The sequence below is a fragment of the Cygnus olor genome, chromosome 6, assembly GCF_009769625.2.
Source record: "Cygnus olor isolate bCygOlo1 chromosome 6, bCygOlo1.pri.v2, whole genome shotgun sequence".
Classification (NCBI taxonomy): Eukaryota; Metazoa; Chordata; class Aves; order Anseriformes; family Anatidae; genus Cygnus; species Cygnus olor.
Genome location: NC_049174.1, coordinates 35,124,562 through 35,144,993, shown reverse-complemented (window position 1 = coordinate 35,144,993; position 20,432 = coordinate 35,124,562). Strand labels below are relative to the sequence as shown.

Here is a 20,432-nt window from a genome sequence, read left to right as displayed (position 1 = left end):
GGGCTGTTTTCAGGTAAAACTGTTTTGCAACATGTACTTGACATTTAATTCATATGCTCTTTTCATTCCTTAAAATGATTTGATTGCGGTCAGTTCACAGAAGTGACAAATTATACCAGGGATGCCATTTAAAGGACTTCAAAAAATCATCACAAGTTACCAGTTTTACTCTTTTTTTAAAATATAAACTATGCGTTCTTACAATACATAAGTACTAAAATACTGTTAAATAGTTTCAGTCACCGTCAATTTCTACCCATACAATCATCTTACAACAATCTTAATGGACCCTTCACTTGAATAGGGCAAGCAAGGTTTCTTTCATAATACTTTCTGACAGGAAGCTTGATTTATGTGACTGTGATTATACCTAGCACAACTGATGCAGCTGACACGAGAGAAGGAAGAGATGCTATCCAGAGGTACATGGACAGGCTTGAGAAGTGGGCCTGCACAAACCGCATGAGGTTCAACAAGTCCAAGTGCAAGGTGCTGCATCTGGGTCAAAGCAATCCCAGACATGAGTAAGAGAAGAGAATTCATTGAGAGCAGCCCTGCATAGAAGGACCTGGGGGTTCTGGTGGATCAAAAGCTCGACGTGAGCCAGTAGAGTGTGCTTGCAGCCCAGAAGGCCAACTACATCCTGGGCTGCATCAACAGAGGGGTGGCCAACAGGGCAGGGAGGGGATTGTCCCCCTCTGTTCTGCTCTTGTGAGGCCCCACCTGGAGCCCTGTGTTCAGCTTTGGGGCCTCCAGCCCAAGAACGACCTGTTAGAGTCCAGAGGAGGGCCACAAAGATGATCAAGGGGCTGGAGCACCTCTCCTGTGAAGAAAGGCTGAGAGAGCTGTTTTGTTTATGTTTTTGTTTTTTAGCCTGGAGAACAGAAGGCTCTAGGGAGAACTTACTGTAGCCTTTCATTACTTAAAGGGGGCTTATAAGAAAGACGGAAAGATGGAGACTTTGCAAGGGCATGGAGTGATAGAACAACTGAAAGAGGGTACATTTAGATTAGGTATTAGGAAGAAATTCTTCACTCAGAGGGTGGTGAGGCTCTGGCACAGGCTGCCCAGAGAAGCTGTGGCTGCCCCATCCCTGGCAGCGTTCAAGGCCAGGCTGGATGGGGCTTTGGGCAGCCTCGTCTGGTGGGAGGTGTCCCTGCCCATGGCAGGGGTGTGGAACCAGGTTTCCTTCCAGCCCAAACCATTCTGTGATTCTATGAGTCTCTTTTTGTCTGATTTCTTGTTCAAATGACATTGATTTAGTTCAAAAGAAAGGCATGCAACTAAATGCTTTGATGGATGGTGGTAGATAAACGTATTTCACCTCAGTCAATCTTCTCGTTTGCATGAACAATTCCAGCAAAAAACTGTGAGAGGCACTGGGAAAAGAACATATTTTAAACAATTTTAAGAGCTATGCTTATAGTATGAAGTATCTAAGGATATTTGTACCTATCTTTAAGGAAAGAAAATCACCTTAACAAATTTCAGTTATTTGTAATTAACCTACTTAATGAAATTGTAAAAGAAGAAGTAGAAAAAATCGGTATCCATGTTTTGTATCTCAGTATGAAAGAAGTCAGCATGTCAATTTGTTATACTCCTTCCTATTTGAAAAAAAAAAATAAAATAAAATTACTGTAACCTTTTGTTTGCTTCTGAGAAACTTCAGGTGAAAAAAAATGGTGTTTTGAATTTGCTGAAGTTTGCAGTCTTGTTAGATCTAATGATCGCTTCAGTCGTGGTCTACATTACCCTGATAGATCCTAATGAATTGTAAAATTAAATGTCTGCAGTGCTATATATGTGCATTTCACATTAGATGCATTAGATGCAAAGTTATTCTGTGATCTAGCATTTCTTTTCAGTGTGAACTTTTATAGAAAAAATAATTAGATGTAAGCAGCTCACTGAAGTAATTTGTATTTTAATTAAGGTAATGTAATTAGCTAGATTTCTTGAGTTTAGATACCTTTGGAATATATGAAAGTTTAATTTTTGGTATTGAATAACTCTCCTGCTCCCCCACTAATTGTGCTGGTTAATTAAACAGTGACATTATGCACTGTAAAGAAGATTAGGCAGCATCAGTTGTTTATGTTTGTAATCTTTCTTTTGCAGGACCAAAGAATGAATTGTTTCTTTTTTATGGGAAGGGACGCCCAGGAATAATACGGGGAATGGACCTGAATACCAAAGTATCTGATGAATACATGATCCCTATAGAAAACTTAGTCAATCCTCGTGCCCTGGACTTCCATGCCGAAACCAATTACATTTACTTTGCTGATACTACCAGTTTCTTAATTGGACGACAGAAAATTGATGGCACAGAGCGAGAAACAATCCTCAAAGATGGTAGGCAATGCTAACTGATAGTGACATTCAGAGAATCTCACTCAGGAGAAGTTGAACTGACCTTTACAGATAATTTAAAACTTTGTTTAAATCACCCATTGAAAACAGAACCAAACTAGACCTTGAACAGAGTTGGAGACATTTTTTTTAGAACTTCCTATTTATTTTTCCATACTGCAGAAATGTTAAGTTTGGTTAAATTGCTCTGCTGCGAATTCTTTGTCTGTTTAGCCTATACTGCTACATTTCCACTGCATTCTTTCAGTAGGTACAGTGGATCCATAATGTAATTCTTGTAATTGTTCACTAAACTATCCAGTGTCCTTATGAATATTGTGAGACTTTTTACCTACAACCTGCATTACAATGTGGTTTCTGGAGTTTATTCAAGTACATTGGCAGAGGAAGACTTTCCGTAGTACTATCACTTGAAAACTAATTAGGGGGAAAAAAAAAAAAGTTATTTAGCTTTGTCTTTCCTGATGTATTTTTCCATGTATCTGTGGAAGCAACAGGAAAACCTAAACACTTTTGAGAATCTGAACTAAGATATTTGTACTGTATATTATATCAAGTAGAAAAACTATCAGCAGTTCTCTAGTTTCCACCTCTCTCATCATACTGTGCAGAATCTCCCTGGTCTAGTGGCACATCTCTTCATATTAAATGCTATTTCACTAATCAAACCTTTAGTTTGTCAACCCTTCTTTTTCTATAACAGACATTTTTCATGAAAGACTGCTTCAGCAAGATGTAGCTACTGCCTCAGTTGAAATACATTCCGCAGTAATTATTTTCTAGTACTCAAGAAAAAAAAGCAGTATGAATATCCATCTTGCTCTTCATAGAGCTTAATGTCTCTATTTGTAAATTGAAGCTTGAGCCAGTGAAAGTAACTAAAATACTATTGCCTTAATGCAGGGATTTTCATTCCCCATGATTCATAACCCATGTTTTAATCCAGCTGTCTCAGAGACAGCTCTCCCATTTGCAGTGCTGTGGTGCTTTTTTTTTGGTATAAGGTCTCTCTACAGACCTCAAAGTCTGCACACAGACAGATCCCTTCAGGAGTAGCTACAAGGAGCTTGGTGATAGCATAATAACGAATGGCTGTCTGAGTAAATAACGGACACTCAGCTGCCAATCTGGTAATTCTTTACTGTGAATATGGAAATGGATAACATACATCACAGAACCTCTACTGCTGAACTTTAACAAAACAACACACATTTCATTTTACAACAGGCTAATCCAAATGTGGAGTACAGGTAGAGTGGACAGTATATAGACTTAAACATTCATGGTCATACCAAAGAGTATCCTTGCTGAAAGGTGTCAGACAGGTTGAGCTTAGCCTAATCAAACATGCAAACATGAATAAACATTGTATACCAAATCAGCAACTTGATGAGATTCTTTTAAATAATGTTTAACTTTAATTTCTACTCTTTATAAATACAATGTAGCAAAATGCCAAAGCACTACCAAAAGAGTTGTGGATTATTTGATGATGTATTGTTGGTGTTCCTAATATTTAAAAATAAATAAAATCAGTGTCATTCTTTCCTCACTCATTTTCCAGAAGCTTACATTGTTAGTTAGAACTTGATGTATTTTCATAACTTTAAGGAATGTTTAAAGAACACTTGTTAATGTATTTATCATGATTTTAAAAATTAATATGGCCTCCAGCCATACCACCTCAGCTTTTATTTCTGTCAGCTCTCAAGAACTCAGCAGGGATAGATTAAATCGTTCCTTGGTGGAAGGTTACTAGAGAAAATCAGGTGTGTCAGGAGGTGGTTTAATATTCGCTCTGTACAGCATGCTGCTAAGGAGTTCTATCTGTGTCATTTCTCAGATGAGAAGTTGTCATTTTTTGTGACTATCAGGTTTTGCAAGAACAGATATGCTAGCTCAAACAACACTGTAACTCAGATAATTACAGTTTGCCTACATGAGAGCCTGATCCTACAAGCTGTTGACTGGCAATTGAGAACGCTGAGCACCTAACACTGCTGGAGTTTGATTTCCGATACAGCTTCAGCTGTGATTTCTTATTCTTCACTTTGGAAAATAAACTGCTGTGTAGTATTGATAACTATTTGACAGCCCACAGCAAGGCCTATCCCAGAGTTGGCAGCACAACTGCAATAATAGTGTACTTTCATCAGCAACAGAAAATGCTGTAATAAAGGTTTCAGACTTATTTTGAAATACATTTTTTAAATTTAAAAAATGGAACAAACCAGAATTTTTTAAAGGGACTTAAATATTGTTCAGTTGGACTGCCACAAACACACACTCTCCCTCTTTTATTCTTCCTTTTTTTAAAAAACATTGCTTTGCCCCCCTTATGTTATTTGAGGTCACTGTGAGCCTTAATGATTTATATTATTCACTTGGAAATATTAGCAAGGATGGGCAAAGGCTAACTTTTTGTTTAAAAAAGGTAACAATAAGTCTACACAGATCTTCGGAATCTATCTATCTAGCTGGTTGATATACAGAAGAACTATTTTAAAAATATATATATGCTTGTGTTATGTGTAGTATTTTAGGCAATATTAGTGCACATGATTTAACTGACATTAATGGAGCTAGGCCATTCTATATGAAACTACATACTGTGCTTATAATTTCTTATACATTTAAAACCGATATGGCAAATTGTTGCCTTTAGAAATATGAGTTTTTAAAAATCTTATATTTGTATTTCTCATGTTTAAAAAAAAAAAAAAAAAACTTTAAATATGAAAGCTTTAGATGTTACATATCTTTAATTCCTGTTACTGTTCAGGTCACTGCAGTGGTACAGTGTATTTTGCAGTTCAAGGTTTAAATTTAGAAAACAATCAGACAAAAAAAAAAAAAAGCTAGCAAGTGTGAAATACATCACAGCTTTACATGCATACACCTCCATTTACATACATCTCCACGAGTGTTTAAGTTAACATAGGCAATATTCTTGGGATAGAACGATTACACACACTAGAGAGACTTCTAATCCTAATCCTGAACTACTCTGAACCACATTGTTAACTTGTTCGAGACAAGCAAATTCATTTCTCAAATACTTTCATATATAATTCCATGGTATTGACACGAATTTCTTTCCTTTTTTTTTTTTTTTTTTTTAAAGAATATCTCATCTGTATATTTCTCTTTATTAATCTGTGCTGTTTGTTGACTGCCATTGTACTGAGGGAAAAAAGGGAATATACTTTTTTATATCATGGGATACTGATAAGGGAAAAATTTCTAAATAATATTACATGGCTATCATGATATAACTTTTAGCAGGCTCTTACTGAAGCATACATATTGAAATATCTGTCTTAATAAGGGGATTGTTATTTTTAGATTTGAAAATACAGTGCACATCTTTACTATATTCTTAACATACTTCAACGTTGTATTTTAAATGCATTTGTTGTTTTTTTTTTTAAAGGAAATAGTTATAAAATTTAGGAAAAATGTTATTTGAAAGCATTATGTCTCTGCTAACTTGATAGGGATATAGTGACATTACAACTCTGAAAAACATTGTTCAGCGACAGGTCTGTGAAGTCACTTGTCATGTTACAATGCTATTGAGATTATAATGACACCTTTTATAGATGCTTTTATTGCATCCAAGTGTATAAAAAGCCCAATATTTCATTTTGGGGATAAAACTCGTATTTTATCTTGGTGTGCTTTTGATGGTACCCTGTACATTATCTATGGGTTATAGTAAGCAGTAAGTTTTTTGCAGTCTGCTAAATAAGTTATGTATATTGTGACTAGGTAAAAATGCCTTACATTCCCATCTGTTATGAAGAATTTCACTGGTTTCTTGTGGGGAATGGGATAATTTATTAGGGCTATAGTCAGTAAAGGCGTTTGTGGTCTAAAAAAATAGTATTGGTGAAGAGTTTGTCCCAAGGAAAACAGGTCTGATCTGTTGCAAAAAAAACACCTCATAGTTATGCTGAAATTATTAAACTTAGTAAGTATGGCCTTTCCATTAGTGCTTACTAATTGTATTATGGGGAGGCATCTTGTGTGACGAAATTTGAAAGTTTTAGAGTACAGCATTACCCCTGCACAATGTTGTTGTCGTAAAGCTAACTCAGACTATCAACCTGAGCTGTGCCAAATCATGTAGGAGTGATTGAGGACGAGGATAAGCGATTCCACCCAAAGTTTTACCTCAGAAAACTATTAAAGTGAGCAAAGCTTTGGGAAGGCTCTGGGGCGGGCGGCAGTCAGGTAACCACTGGGTACTGCCACTAGGGCCTCTCCCAGGTGCCTCCTGCTGCTGGTGGCTGGTGTTTGGCTCAGAACAGCCCCGAGGTGCTCACAGCAAGACCCAGACACCTCAGGGGGGCCCGGCAATGGCAGGGCACCCCTGGTTGCCACACAGCGGTGGGGTGGGGGTGACAGGCGGTGTTGAAGCATTGGTTGAGTTGGGATGGAGCAAGCAAAGTGTGCCTGAAAAGTAATGGGATTGTCAAGGGCTGGTTATGTGTAAAGGTGTTTTGTGGGTGCCAAGAGGTGGGGGTGCCGCTGGGGCATGCTGTTTGTGTATTTTTTGCTGTGTTAATGATTTGCTCCTGTACATAGAAATTACTCAAATTGTTGTGATGTTCTTGCTTGTGTGCTTTGCATGGTCAATGTATATACAATGTGTATTTTGCTTATTTTTTAAAAAATAATGATATTTTTGATCTGGGTGAAAACAAGATTATTTAGATGGAATACTAGAGCTAATCCTGGAAGCTTCTCCTGACTTGAGTGATATAACCATTTTGGGTTAAGTTAAGTAGGATTTTGTTAAATAGTGTTTTGTCTGAGTCTGATTACAGTTAGCATATGCAGGGCTGATGGCCTAACACACAAATTTTATGGCCAGTAGGTTGTTTTCAGCAAAAATTAATTCTGACAGACACAGCAAACTTCAGTATTGTAATTCAGCAAATATAATTAATCCAATAAAATAATCTAATTTAGCTATATTTATGATATATTGTCCATTATTGACATTAATGGATAGTGTTAGAACATGAATGTATAATATTAATCTTTTATTACTGCCCCTCCCTTCTCTCTCAGATCTCGATAATGTAGAAGGCATAGCAGTGGACTGGATTGGAAATAATCTTTATTGGACAAATGATGGCCACAGGAAAACAATCGCTGTAGCCAGACTGGAAAAGGCTGCTCAGAGTCGGAAAACTTTGTTGGAGGGAGACATGTCCCACCCTAGAGGAATTGTTGTTGATCCAGTCAATGGGTATGGAGTAGTCTATCATGTTTAATTCATATCTTTATAGGATAAATACAGGATTGAATTTTGCTTAGGATGGGTCTGTAAAGCCATATGGTAGTCTAAAATTCTGCAGTAGTCTAGTCTATATCTCTAATTCCTGACAAGAATTCTTGCCTGAAGCCTTGAGAAGAATGTGTATGCTCAGACACAGCTCAACCTATGTCAAGTTAATTTGAATGTGATTCACCTTTTGCTTGAACAAATTGAGTGTATCAGACCTGTATGTATTTTTAATATTAGGTGAACTCTATAATACTCTTCTTTACTTCTCTCTTTTTAAGTCTCTATTTCTCAAGTTAATTAAAACCATATCCTTGTACACATTAGTTTACAAAAATAAATGAGACAGGTATTTTTCACTACTAATATAATTGGTTGTTATAGGCTGCATAATAAAAAGAACATTATATTAGTGTGTTACGTTTGTGGTATACCTAAAAATTCACTGATACATTTATTCAGAAAATTGTCACTGGGGAATGATTTAGGCAGGTAACTCTAGTGTGGCTGGATTGATTGCTGTTTTTCTAGTACTAGAATGTATTTACACTATCAGGTTTTCACTTTTGAGCTTGTCCTTGAGGAATGGAAGTGACTGTGGACAGGCTACAATTAATTAAGGTCAGATAGTAAGAATGTAAAATCAGACCACAAACCATAGCCATACCTAAAATTACTTTGTTAAATTTTCCAGCTCAGTAAATGCATGGCACAGGAAATAGTGTATGAAGATGTATTATCTGGAAAGGACTATTATATAAAACACTTCTCTAATAAAATAACTTGCCCTTCATGATCATGCTTCTCATGGAAGCTTTTCCTGAGGGATAGCGTTTATTATGACATTTTAATTAAGTTTAGAAAATATTAGTCTTGATTTAACCAACACAGAAGTATTAACTGCATTTTGAGATACAATTAAAGCACATTAATGTAAATGTCCATTACTGTAAGCATGTTTTAGCTTATGACATGATAACTAGAATAAGTACAGACAAAAAGTTAATGGAGGAAAGCTCATTAATTGCTCTTTAGCAGTCATGTAAATATGTGTAAAACATATTTTGGCCTTCAATATAAATTCCATACTGACCTGTGTCTTTCCTTGAGCTTTACAGCATTTATAGGTTTTAAAATTCTGTGATTAAATGTAGTGTTTTTTGAGTTAGAAATATAGTGAGGTTTATAAGCCTCATGGATCAAAAATTTGTTTATGTTCTTAGCATTTATTTGCAAAGATACTAAAAGAACCCAATACAACCTTCTTCATGTTAGAATCATGTTAGATAGAAAAGAAACAAAAGATGTACACCTGCATATCTCTAAATCTGTGTAATGATGGTATAACTTTATTTCTTTCCAATTTCTTACATAAAAAAAAAAAAACTGATCAAATTATTCTTAAACATAAAAGTGATGTGAATAAAATGCTTGACCAGTAGATTTGAAAATGTTTGCCTGAGTGTCTTTTAATTTGAACGGATTTGTCAGGAAAACCGTTTTTTTCTTCATTTTTTTCCTTCCTTTGGAAACATGGAGACAATCAGGATTAAAATTCCAAGCTTTTATTCTTTAAAGTAACAACAAATTAGGTGGATTGGGATTACAGAAATTATTTCAGAAACTTTGATTTCAACAGATTTATGATTCTAAAATTAGGTGAGACACCTAAATACCTAAGAAGTCATGACACCTTTAATACTCAGAAGTAGGACCATACTTGTTTAAGAAACATAATGTTTTTATTCTATTTAATGCTTAATAATGGCAAACCTATACTTGGCTTTAAAGTATACATCTGTTACAAAGTAAGTATTTTCCTCATATTAACGTTACCTTCCATCACAGGATCTGGAATGCTGTTTAGGGGCTTCATAGATTACATACTGGCTTCTATGTGTTTCTTTCCATGAACCTGTGCTTTCCTTTTGTAAGAAACACGTAGTATTTCTTAGCATATTTGCTACCCTCGGCTTTTGTATAAGTTCAGGTTATGTATTTTAAATTGTTGAAATCAGAATTGTCACCAGCAAATTCTGTAATAAGGCATCATAAATTCACTAATTCGATTAAAAAAAAAAAAAAAAAGGAAAAAAAAAGAAAACACAGGGTGTGCTTGTAATGGCCAGTAGAGAGTGTCTCAGAGAACTCATCTGAGTGAATACAGTTAGATGACTTACTGCAATGTTTGCCTGATTTTCCAGAGTAGCGTAGGTACTTATTTTTTGTAGTTTTGGTTATCTACACTGCTGCACTTAAAACTACGCTAAAATTGCCTACTAGCCGTACTAGAGAATTTTCAAATACTTCTTCTAGACATCTAGTTCTAAATATTTTTGTAAGGGATAGACTGCTCATAATAGTTTCAGAGTAATTTGGCTGCTTTCATGTGGGATGTGAAGTTCACAGAACATCAAGGTTATCCTGTAGCTATTCAACTAGAGTGCAACTAATGTATTGAAGTTTTTTGATAGTATTAAGTATAACAAAAAAATCAGATTTGCATCGTAAAGGCAAATTAGACTTGGCAAAAACAAACAAACAAAACCCCACAAACTACACAACAATTAAAGTTCAAATTTAATGACAAAGTCAGTAAAATGCTGGTTTAAAAATCATAATTCTGGTGTGATTAAAAAAAGGTCCTAAACAATTCTTTCACTTCTCATGTCAGTCCATTTGGCATTCATGTAATTCATTACAACATGAGAAAAAATCCTTAAGTATCATTTTAGCAGCATCCGGCATACATGGAAAGTAAATATCGTTATATAGCAGTGGAAAGACATGCAAAGACTTGCAAAAGACAAAATTGCTCTGGCTTGTGGGTATACGGTTCCAAACTTCCGTTAAAAGTCTACAGTATTATTCACATGATTAAAATGGTATCTAAATGTTCATTTTTTATGATTTCATAGCTGGATGTATTGGACAGACTGGGAAGAAGATGAAATAGATGACAGTGTGGGAAGAATTGAGAAGGCATGGATGGATGGCTACAGTCGGCAGATTTTTGTAACATCAAAGATGCTATGGCCAAATGGTTTAACTCTGGACTATCATGCCAATGTGTTATACTGGTGTGATGCCTATTATGATCACATTGAAAGGATATTTTTGAATGGAACTGACAGAAAGGTAAAAGAAAAATACTGCTGCTTTGCCACAGGCGTGCTCTTTCTCTGGATTTTATTGTGTTATGTTAAAAATACTTTTCAAGCTTTTTAAAGTCTGTGTAACCCTGTGGCATGTCCAGTGTCATCTCTGTTGAAACAAGCGATGTTGGCAGTCTCCTGCAGAAGAATAAAATACAGCTTAAAGTTTTCATCTTTACTTTAGAAAGTGACACAAAAGTTGTTTTTTTTTTTATTAATATATTTTTCTCATGTGACAATGAATTTCACCTTGATTGATCCACCAAACTACAGAGAGCTTTTCAGTAAAAAAAAAAAAAAAAAAAGTCTTCTTTTGACTCTGCCAGAGCAAGGCTTTCATTTAGCTTTACTGCTTTTGATGAATCTCAGGACCTCATTTGAACATTTGTGGTACTATGTAGAGGGGAAACACTCAACAAGTGCAGACAGCAACGGAGAGAGATTGTTTTAGTTATTACTAATGGCTGTATTAACTAGATACAAATCTTTATAGAAGTCCTATGTTTTTTTCTAGAAGGAACAAGCACAGAACAGACATATGGAAAACAGCTGATGCTTTAGACTGGAATCTAATCATATGGGGGAGGTTTAGCATCTATTTCATAAAATTAGTACCTTGACAATTTAAATTTTTCCTTTAGTGTTAATAGAGAGTGGCAGGCATTAAGTCCTTTTACTTCTGTGTAAGGATTTTTTTCACAAATTCACTTGTCCTTTATTCATGATTCCCTCCATATGATGGCCTTAATAGGACCAATACGCAGATCTCTAGTACTGAAAATAGTGACTGTAGACACCATTCTCCCTGGTACTTATCCCTGTGCAAGCACATATTGCTTTTAAAATCATTTATATTGGATTATCTGCTCTTAAACCTGTATCAATGCAGCAGTGTTGCAGTTTGTCACAATAGCTAGGTTGGGATTTACATTTAGTGCTTATACTTTTGCTCCAAATCCATTATGGTCCTGCAATGGAGGGGGCAGGAGGGTAAGTGTACCGGGAGCAAGGCAATTTTAATCAAAGATCTTTGTCTACTTTCCATGTTAGACTTGTTGGAAAGTTCCTGGGCAGAACAGGTGTAAACAAGTAAATGCAGCTGCCATGAATTACACATGGATTAGTAGTGAGAGATGCTGTTTTTGCCTCCTGCTGTAACTGTTGAATAATAAGAAGCACCTGTCTTTATAGGCTTTATATTGAAGTGTCACAGAATTGTTCTGTTGTTGGTTGTTGTTGATTTTTAAAGGTTTCCTTATATAATCCTGTGATTTAAATAAACTTTAGAGACATCTGAGTAAATTGCATGCATCCAAAAATAACTAGAAGATACTTGCTTTTGATGCTGGATCCTTTGTTATTTATTCCAGGATATTCTGGTTAAAATATAACTGGGTCAGTAGCACCTTTAATTCTGTAAGTGTTGGTATAGTGAAGATTTCGGGGCTGGGAAATTTCTAAATTAATTCCACCAGTAGTTGGTGGATGATTGACTGATGGATTAATTTTTATCAAAAGCAGTTAACTGAAGTGTTTTGACCATTAAATAAATGGTCAAATTAAATAAAATAAATAAATACATTCCAAAGCCAAATAGAAAAATTGAAGGGGAAAGTGAGATGCTGTTTTGTCACCTCAAAGCAGTTGTATTTCAACAGTTTATATCTCCTTATTCTCTTGGGTATGTGTCTCCAAATAGAGACAAGGTACAGAATCCAATGAACTGCTTCACTGTTTCTGGAGGCAAGATAGAAATACACTGTTGGGCATTAGTTCAAGGAAGTAGCCCAGCCAACAGAAGAATACTGGAACTTAATCATCCCAAACAGCAGCTGCTATGATGAAGTATAAAGACAGCATTCCCAGAAGTAGATGATGTAGACTTTTGCTGTCTTCTATGTCTTTCTAAATTAAATCATTCAAATTAATGCAATTTTCATAATGGTAAAACTTTTTTTTAGTTTTAATTCTGTAGGAAATATTTTTAAACTATTCTTCTTTATCAGATAGCTCTGTAGTTGTAGTTGTCTTTCTTGTTAACGAGTCCTGAGACTAGAGCTATAGCAAAGACATGGGTTTACATTCCTGCAGCCAATAAAATAGAGACCAGATTTGGTTATAATTTGTAGTTCTATGTATGTTAATTAACCAGAAGCAGAAGATTAGTGGGGAAAAATAGTTTTTACTATTATGGGAATAAACTGTGGCATGTTTTGTTTTGTTTTGTTTTTTAAGTTACCACAACCCCAAAATAATGGGGAATTTAATAAGCAAAAATAAAAAAAGTAGTTTCTGCTCTTTGCTTCACATTTGAACAAAAATAAGCAACTCATACACACTGTTCTTTGCTTTTGGTAGAAGCAAGAGTACTGACTTAAAACTTAGTTGAGGTAAAAATCACTCCAAAATATGGGATTGACTGTTTATAGGAGAAGAGGATTTCAGCAACATTTCAGAAGGAGCAAATATTTGATATCTTTCACACATATCCAAAATGATTATAAATGAACATGCTTCCATGATAGGGAAGAAGGTAGATTTTTACTGAACGTAATAATTGCATGGTTACCTGCATTCCTGTGCATTATCCACTTAAAATGAATGTATATGAAGTTCTGGAGTTAACTGTTGCTGGTGCACAGAACAGTTTTACACTATTTAATTCATTGCATTAAATTGCTATGTCTGCACATTGCTATTCTCCTAATCTCAGTTTTCCTGTTTCCTGTTTTATGTTCTCTATAATGTATGCTAAGAAAAAATAATTATTTTAACCTTGCCAATGATCACTAATTAATTGCAGGTAGTCTACAGTGGGAAAGATCTGAATCATCCTTTTGGACTATCACATCATGGAAATCGTGTTTACTGGACAGATTATATGAATGGGTCTATTTTCCAGTTGGATCTGGTTACAGGAAATGTGACACTGTTAAGAAGTGAGAGACCACCTTTGTTTGGGCTCCAGATTTATGACCCACGCAAACAGCAAGGTATTAAAAAGATATGATTCTTCAAAGCTCTGTTATAAAAGGATATTTTCCATGCTGATTATGGCATGACAAAGACACTTCTTAATATTTCAGTCCATTGATGTTAAAATTGATCATCTTGTGCTTATTAAAAACAGTGAGCCAAATTAGTATAACTAACTGTATTTCTTCTGTGTTTATTACTGTTTTCCTCATATGTGAAAGAGACACTGAAAATATAAAACAGAATGGATATTATGTACACATTGGCTCATACACATAAAATACTTTGTTTAATTTGCTTTTTCTTGGGTAAGATCTTCATCAGCAATATATGACTTAGTCTGCTGAAAGTACAAGGTGCTGTTATACAGAATCCAAGTCAGTGGCCTTTGAGAGTAGTGGAAGAGTAGGTTGTTTATGCTACTTGTGTCAGTAGAGAAAAGAGATAAAAAGCCATAAAGTAGTATGGATAGTTTAGAAAATGCACACAATTTAATTCACATTTGTATTTTACTGAAGAAAACTTTGGAATCCATTTACTGCATACAGAATTTAGGTAAGTGTTGAATATTTGCTTTCTTTAGTGAGAGCATATTTCTGGTTAATGTCTGCTACCAGAGATTGAAAGCATGAAACTAAATATCAGGAATGAGTATAAGTAAAATACTGTTTTAAAAGTGGACTATGTTAAATTTTAATATCTTTATAGATCTCAAAAAGAAAAATGTCAAGCCTATTGGGCTATCATTTTTGACAGGTACAAGTAGAACAGTGTTTCGTGTCCCACAGTTCCTACAGAAAATCAGAGACCCTCAGATATTTGCAGTCCTGTAATGTTTGATCCTGTACATTAACCGAAAAATAACAAAATAGAAATTTCACCATTTATCCCAATGCTATTTAGTACAGATACAACTTTAAGATGTACTTTGCTCAGCTGTAATAGCCAGTATATTAAAACGGTGGAGTTTTTTTTTAGGTTTGCAGGACATCTCACAGGTACCTTGTCACCAGGCTTAAAATTCAGCTTTATTTTCACAGTATCATCACCAGTATGCAACAGTGCTTGTTAGAACACCTGACAGCTGTCAGTAACTTCATGTGAACTGCATATGGTTTTGGGGAAGAAACAACAGGGGAAAAGAAAGCAAAGAAATAGCAGATGTGTTCATCAAAGAGTAGTGTAATGTCTGCATTGAATTCTGTCTGCTGTGATCTCATTATACTTCTAATTTCTGTTTCCTTTCTCTTTTTTTTCTTAGTCTGCATTTGTAGTCACATTGTTTGAACATGTGCAACTGCCATTATAATTCAGACCATTTCTATATATACTGTTGGATTTCTTAAAACTACTACATTCATGGCAATCTGTCATCACATGTAGATGTGACATATTAAATAGTTTCCAACATTTATTCATCTCCTAAAACGTGAGATAGAATGCTATGAGCTAATGATGTAATTGCTTTTTATTCTTACAAGTTATTGCAACCTGTATCTGAAATTATTTTTATATTGTAAGCTGTAGTAAACAAACTATGAGAATAATGTTTCCCTAAATGGAGAGGATAACAGTAAAAGGATCTGCAAATGCTTACATACTCAAAAAAGAAAAATAAAAACAAACATATAAACAAAACTTGTTCTAGCACGGCTGTTAGTTTTAAAGTTCCTTTTCTTGCTTTTACAGGTGATAATGCATGTCGTGTTAACAATGGAGGTTGCAGTACTCTTTGTTTAGCCATTCCTGGAGGCAGAGTTTGTGCCTGTGCTGATAATCAGCTTTTGGAGGAAAACAGTACAACTTGCACAAGTAAGCTTTTTAAAGAGTTCACTGGAAAATATTTTAAAATGTCTGATATGTTAAAGGATTTAAATATTTCACTTATCTCTTTTACAAAATATCAGAAATATAAGAAAATTTCAAGGTAATAATCTATATGAACTGGTTTCAGATTCTTATATGGACTTAATATCTTTAGCTGAAATCAGGTATATTTGTTCTCAAGATGTTTATAAAATCCATCAAGCAGATATTTATATACATGATATGTCCTTACATAGGCTATGCGAATTTGCCATCTTTTCCTTTCATCTCTTCCTTGGATATCTTCATGAAACACCAATAATATTCATAATAAAATGTGGGATTTAAAATTAAAGTTAATATCAGACAATACATGCATTTAAAAAAAAAAAGATTACACAACATTTTGTAACTTAAAATTTTGATTGATCTTTTTGATCTCATTCGTTAGTTCTTGAAGTGTAGTGTGTAAAACTTTACGTAGCTCTCCAGCTATAGACCTTGTAGAGCTGAGTAAAGCAAAAGGATTATTTCATATCATGATGAACATTATTGAGTTTACAATTACCTTGAGCTTGACCCAAATGCATGGCTGGCAGAGCCATCTCTGTTGCTAAAGAAAACTTTTTCTTTTTAGCAGAAAATACTGGAAGGTGGATTTAGCACTGGTAAGATGGAATGTAAGCATTAGAGAGAGGCTAGACACTTTCATATCTCAATGAAGTATCTTTCCTGCTTTTTTTGCCATCTGACTTCAGTGCCCAGCTCTTTCCAAAGACTTTGGTGTTCCTGATAGGGTCATAGAGTGATGTGTTGTATTTTACACACTAAAGATTCTGAACCTTTTGTTGAGAAATGTATCTGTCTGGATTTACCAGTAAGCTTGTAGCTTGCTACTTAATTCTGCCGCCATAGAATTTTATCCTTTACTTGCTGAGTTTGTACCAGTGCATAATGCAGGTGTTTGAGTTGTTGCTTAGATACAAGAATCAGCTTTTCAGTAATCATTTTCTAGCCCTTAAATGTGCAACAGAATTTGGATTGTCTGTAAGAATATTTTCTTTTCACTGTCAGTGAGGCATTACAATATTTTAAACCTGTATCTTTACACTATCATCTTATGCATCGATTAAAAAAAAATTTAAAAAGATTGCCATTCTGTTATGAGTGGCATTCCATTTATTTATTGTTATGAGTGTTCTTCCATTTATTAAAAATACATTACCTCAAGTATACACTCAGGTCTGCATGCTGCTACAGGCTTCGGGAGGAATTACCTAAAAAATACAAAGTTTACTAAAAACTCCTCTGAAGAGTGCTAACAAAAAAAATGGTATCTATTTATATAGAGGTACTATTGCATTCTGTATGTATCAAGCTGATAAATCACATGTGCTTCTGGGATATTTTTCCTAGTTAAACAGGGAGAAGTGCTACCACAGTTGTGCAAAGCTGAACAGTTTCAGTGCAACAATAAGCGCTGTATCCAGGATCGCTGGCGCTGTGATGGGGATGATGACTGCTTGGATGGCAGTGATGAACATTCTGAAATTTGCTGTATGTATTCTTTTAAATTTTAACCCACATTTCATACTTTATTTAAAAACCTGAAAAAAAATAAGCACAAGCAATATCCTTAAGTCATTTATGTAAATCTTTCATTTTCTTGCATATAATAATAGTATTTTTAAATGACACTTATGTACTAGTTTCATAGCTTAGTACAAGAGCAGTATGTCAGTCATACTGATTTTGATTTTGGCATTGTCGTTTCTAATTCTTTCTGTGGAGGGATATTTTGCTTGGTTTCCCATTATTGCACTTTTTGAATAGGGTCATAGAATAGTTGAGGTTGGAAGGGGCCTCAGGTTGTCTCTAGTCAACCTTCTTCTTAAGCTGGGTCAGCCTCACCTTGGCAGCTGCCTTGGTAGGCAGTTCAAGGATAAGTACAGTACCTGATGGCAGGGAATGAAGATGACAGACAGACAGATCTCCGTAGCGCCTACATGCTGAACAAGAGGTAATAGACACAAATTGAAAAGCAGGAAATTTCATCTGAACACAAGGAAACATTTTTATACTGGGAGGGTGGTCAAACACTGCAATGGATTGCCCATCTATGGATATATTTGAAACTCAAAAGGGCATGGTCCTGGGAATCCTCCTCTAGTTGACCCAGCTTGAGTGGGGGATTGCGCGAGGTGATCTCAAGCAATCTCTTCCTACCTTCAAGTATTCCGTGATTCTGTAATGTTTTATTTATTTATTTATTTATTTAAGAAGAAAGAATATAATACTTCCAGTTATAGCAAGATGTAATCTGTCTTTAAAAATTCAGTTTCAGTAGAGCTATAGTATTGTTGTTATCTTTACTTTAGAGTCCCAGTGTTGAAATGAAAATAGTAGAAAGCATACCAATTATGTATCTGTGTCGTTCCTGGAAAGGAGAGTTGCAGCTGTGAAAATTCCTCTTTCCCTCCTCAGTTTGTTGCAATGCTTGCTTATTTCTATCATTAGATCATTTCCCTAAACCAAGTCTCCTTTACAGAAATGAAAATTCATTATTTATTTTCCTATCAGTTGTAGACATGATGAACTCTTCTACTCTGAAGCATTGTTCTCTTTGTCTGAAAACTTCTGTCGTGGTCTCTCAGTCTTTTCTCTTTAAAAAAAAACAACTCTAATGTTTTGTTTTGTTTTGTTATTTTTATTTTTTTCACAATAAATTGTTTGTTTTGTTTATTAGTTTAGATTTCTTTGCTCTTTATTGAACATTGTCAAATGATCCTTGGGGTTGGGTGTCCAAAACTGGATGTATGTACTTCTGCTGAGGTCTTTATGAACCTGATGAGGCTGAGAGAATTTGTTCGTGAGGATTGAGAGTGGTGTTTATATATCCTTAGGTAAATCTTGCTTGTTTCACACAGGCTTGATGTTGATACATACTGAGTTTGTCATCCTTTGTAATCCCTTGGTCTTTTTCTTCGTAGCTGTTACATAGACAATTTTTCTTTTATCCTGCATTTATGTATTTTGATAGCTCCATGTAGTAGTTGTACTGATTTAAGTCCTAATTCTTGTCAAGACATTTGTCCAGTTGATCTGAATTGTAGTGCTTACTAACATAATACAAAGGATTCTTATACTTAAATAAGGAGTTCAACTAATAAAAAGAGTAAGAAGGAAAATCTTTTGGCAGAGTTGAATTGATTCTCATTTAAATTAGTGTAATTTAGACCAATTCATTGACCAAAGCCCATAATACTTAGGGGATTTATATAGATATAAATGAAATCATAATCTGGTCCAAACCTGTATGTGACATACAGTTAAAGAGTCCAGTATGATAGCAGTAATATCCCTTTTCAACAGTTGCTATAGTAACTTCAATAGATTTTTTTTTAATTAGCCTGAATTATTTGCAGTTATGAATAGAATACACACTTGTTAAATATATATAAGCAAAAGCTTAAATACCGTTAAAAATAATATGTCTCTAATAATAAAGTCAGATTTAAAAAAAAAAAAAAAGTCTTCCTGTTTTACTTTCATCACATGTGTGATAGCAGTTTTATTTGCCAGTCATATTGCAAACTAGGTTGCTTCGTAAGTGTAATACAACTTGGAATACCTTTTTGCTCAGATTATTAATTTTTATCTCAAATGTTCTTGCACCTTCCGCAAAAAACACTCATGAAGGGTTCATGTGCTATTGGTATCACACTCACTCTGTGTTGTTTTCAATAGGAAGAATAGGTAGAAAGGTCAAAGATAAAAGCTACTGAAATGTCAAGGATAAGCCTGCAAGATGTCCTTTCATTTTAAATACCATTTGTTTCCAGATATATGTTAAACTTTAAAAAAGAGACTGTGGATGGCTGAGTAGGTAGAAGAGAACATTAGATTTTTATTTATTATTTATTTTTTTTTTTTTAACCCAGCATTTGAAACTGTGTATAGTTTATTGCTCTTGTGTAGATGAGCAAGATCTGCTAGTAATAGACCCTGTTATTAGCATAAAAGAAGCAGAACATACATATTTGTCACATCTGGAAAAGGAGGTCAGCAGTATTTACATAATTTTTGTGCTTTCAAAGTCTTCCTTCTTCCAGTGATATTTGGTAGCTAGCAAAAACAGGTTTGTGAGATACCTTTTTCACTCTTGAATACCAGATTTTTGTCACCTTTACACTGCAGCGTATTTTACTTTTTGACACCTGAAATTCTCTGGTAAGTAAAAAGGAGATGTATGTATGGCAATTGACAGTAACGTGCATCATTTCAAACACATTTTATAACCTGCTCAAATCTCTGCTCACTGTTGTATAATATTTTGGATATGTGCTTAGCAATTTACATCTTTGTTCCCTTTGGTGTTCTGTTTTGCTTTGCTTATATGCGCTTCAGTTTGCAAACCTCATTTTAGATGGATTAAAACAATAAAGTAACTCAATGACATCCTTTTTTTTTAAGGAAATAGCAATATTGTGGCAGCAAAGCCCTACTAATGCAACAAAGCCTAATGCTAGACTTCACAGAGGATCATTATTATTTTAAATCAAAACTGAGAACTGAGTTCACTCATATTCATTCTCCAGTTCCCAGTTTCTCAGGTAGCACTTGTCCCTGTAGTCTACCAATATTATTTGTGAATGATGTGGATGACAAGCCATAATGGCAGTTGAATACTCAACATATTTCCTGGAACCCTGTGAGGATTCTTGAATGTTTCATCTTTGCCTTTAAGAATCTGACATTGATTGTCTTTTGTCTCTTTATTGGAATGTCTTCCAGCACTACTCCTGTTCTGTACATTCCCCGTA

The 20,432-nt window shown here is 34.8% G+C and overlaps 1 protein-coding gene across 11 annotated transcripts in view; it reads left to right on the top strand.

Annotated features, from left to right (window-relative positions):
• The window catches only part of LRP1B (LDL receptor related protein 1B), a 684,970-nt gene that overhangs the window by 427,936 nt on the left and 236,602 nt on the right, over positions 1-20,432 (top strand). For 9 of the 11 annotated variants that reach the window (XM_040561328.1, XM_040561327.1, XM_040561326.1 and 6 more), the window contains 6 exons: positions 2,122-2,358; positions 7,456-7,636; positions 10,591-10,810; positions 13,631-13,820; positions 15,493-15,615; positions 17,026-17,166. In XM_040561328.1, coding sequence (XP_040417262.1) covers positions 2,122-2,358; positions 7,456-7,636; positions 10,591-10,810; positions 13,631-13,820; positions 15,493-15,615; positions 17,026-17,166 — 1,092 coding nt within the window. Of the gene's footprint in view, positions 1-2,121; positions 2,359-7,455; positions 7,637-10,590; positions 10,811-12,119; positions 12,223-13,630; positions 13,821-15,492; positions 15,616-17,025; positions 17,167-20,432 lie in introns of those variants that run through there. The other 2 variants (XM_040561332.1, XM_040561333.1) reach the window with 2 other exon arrangements.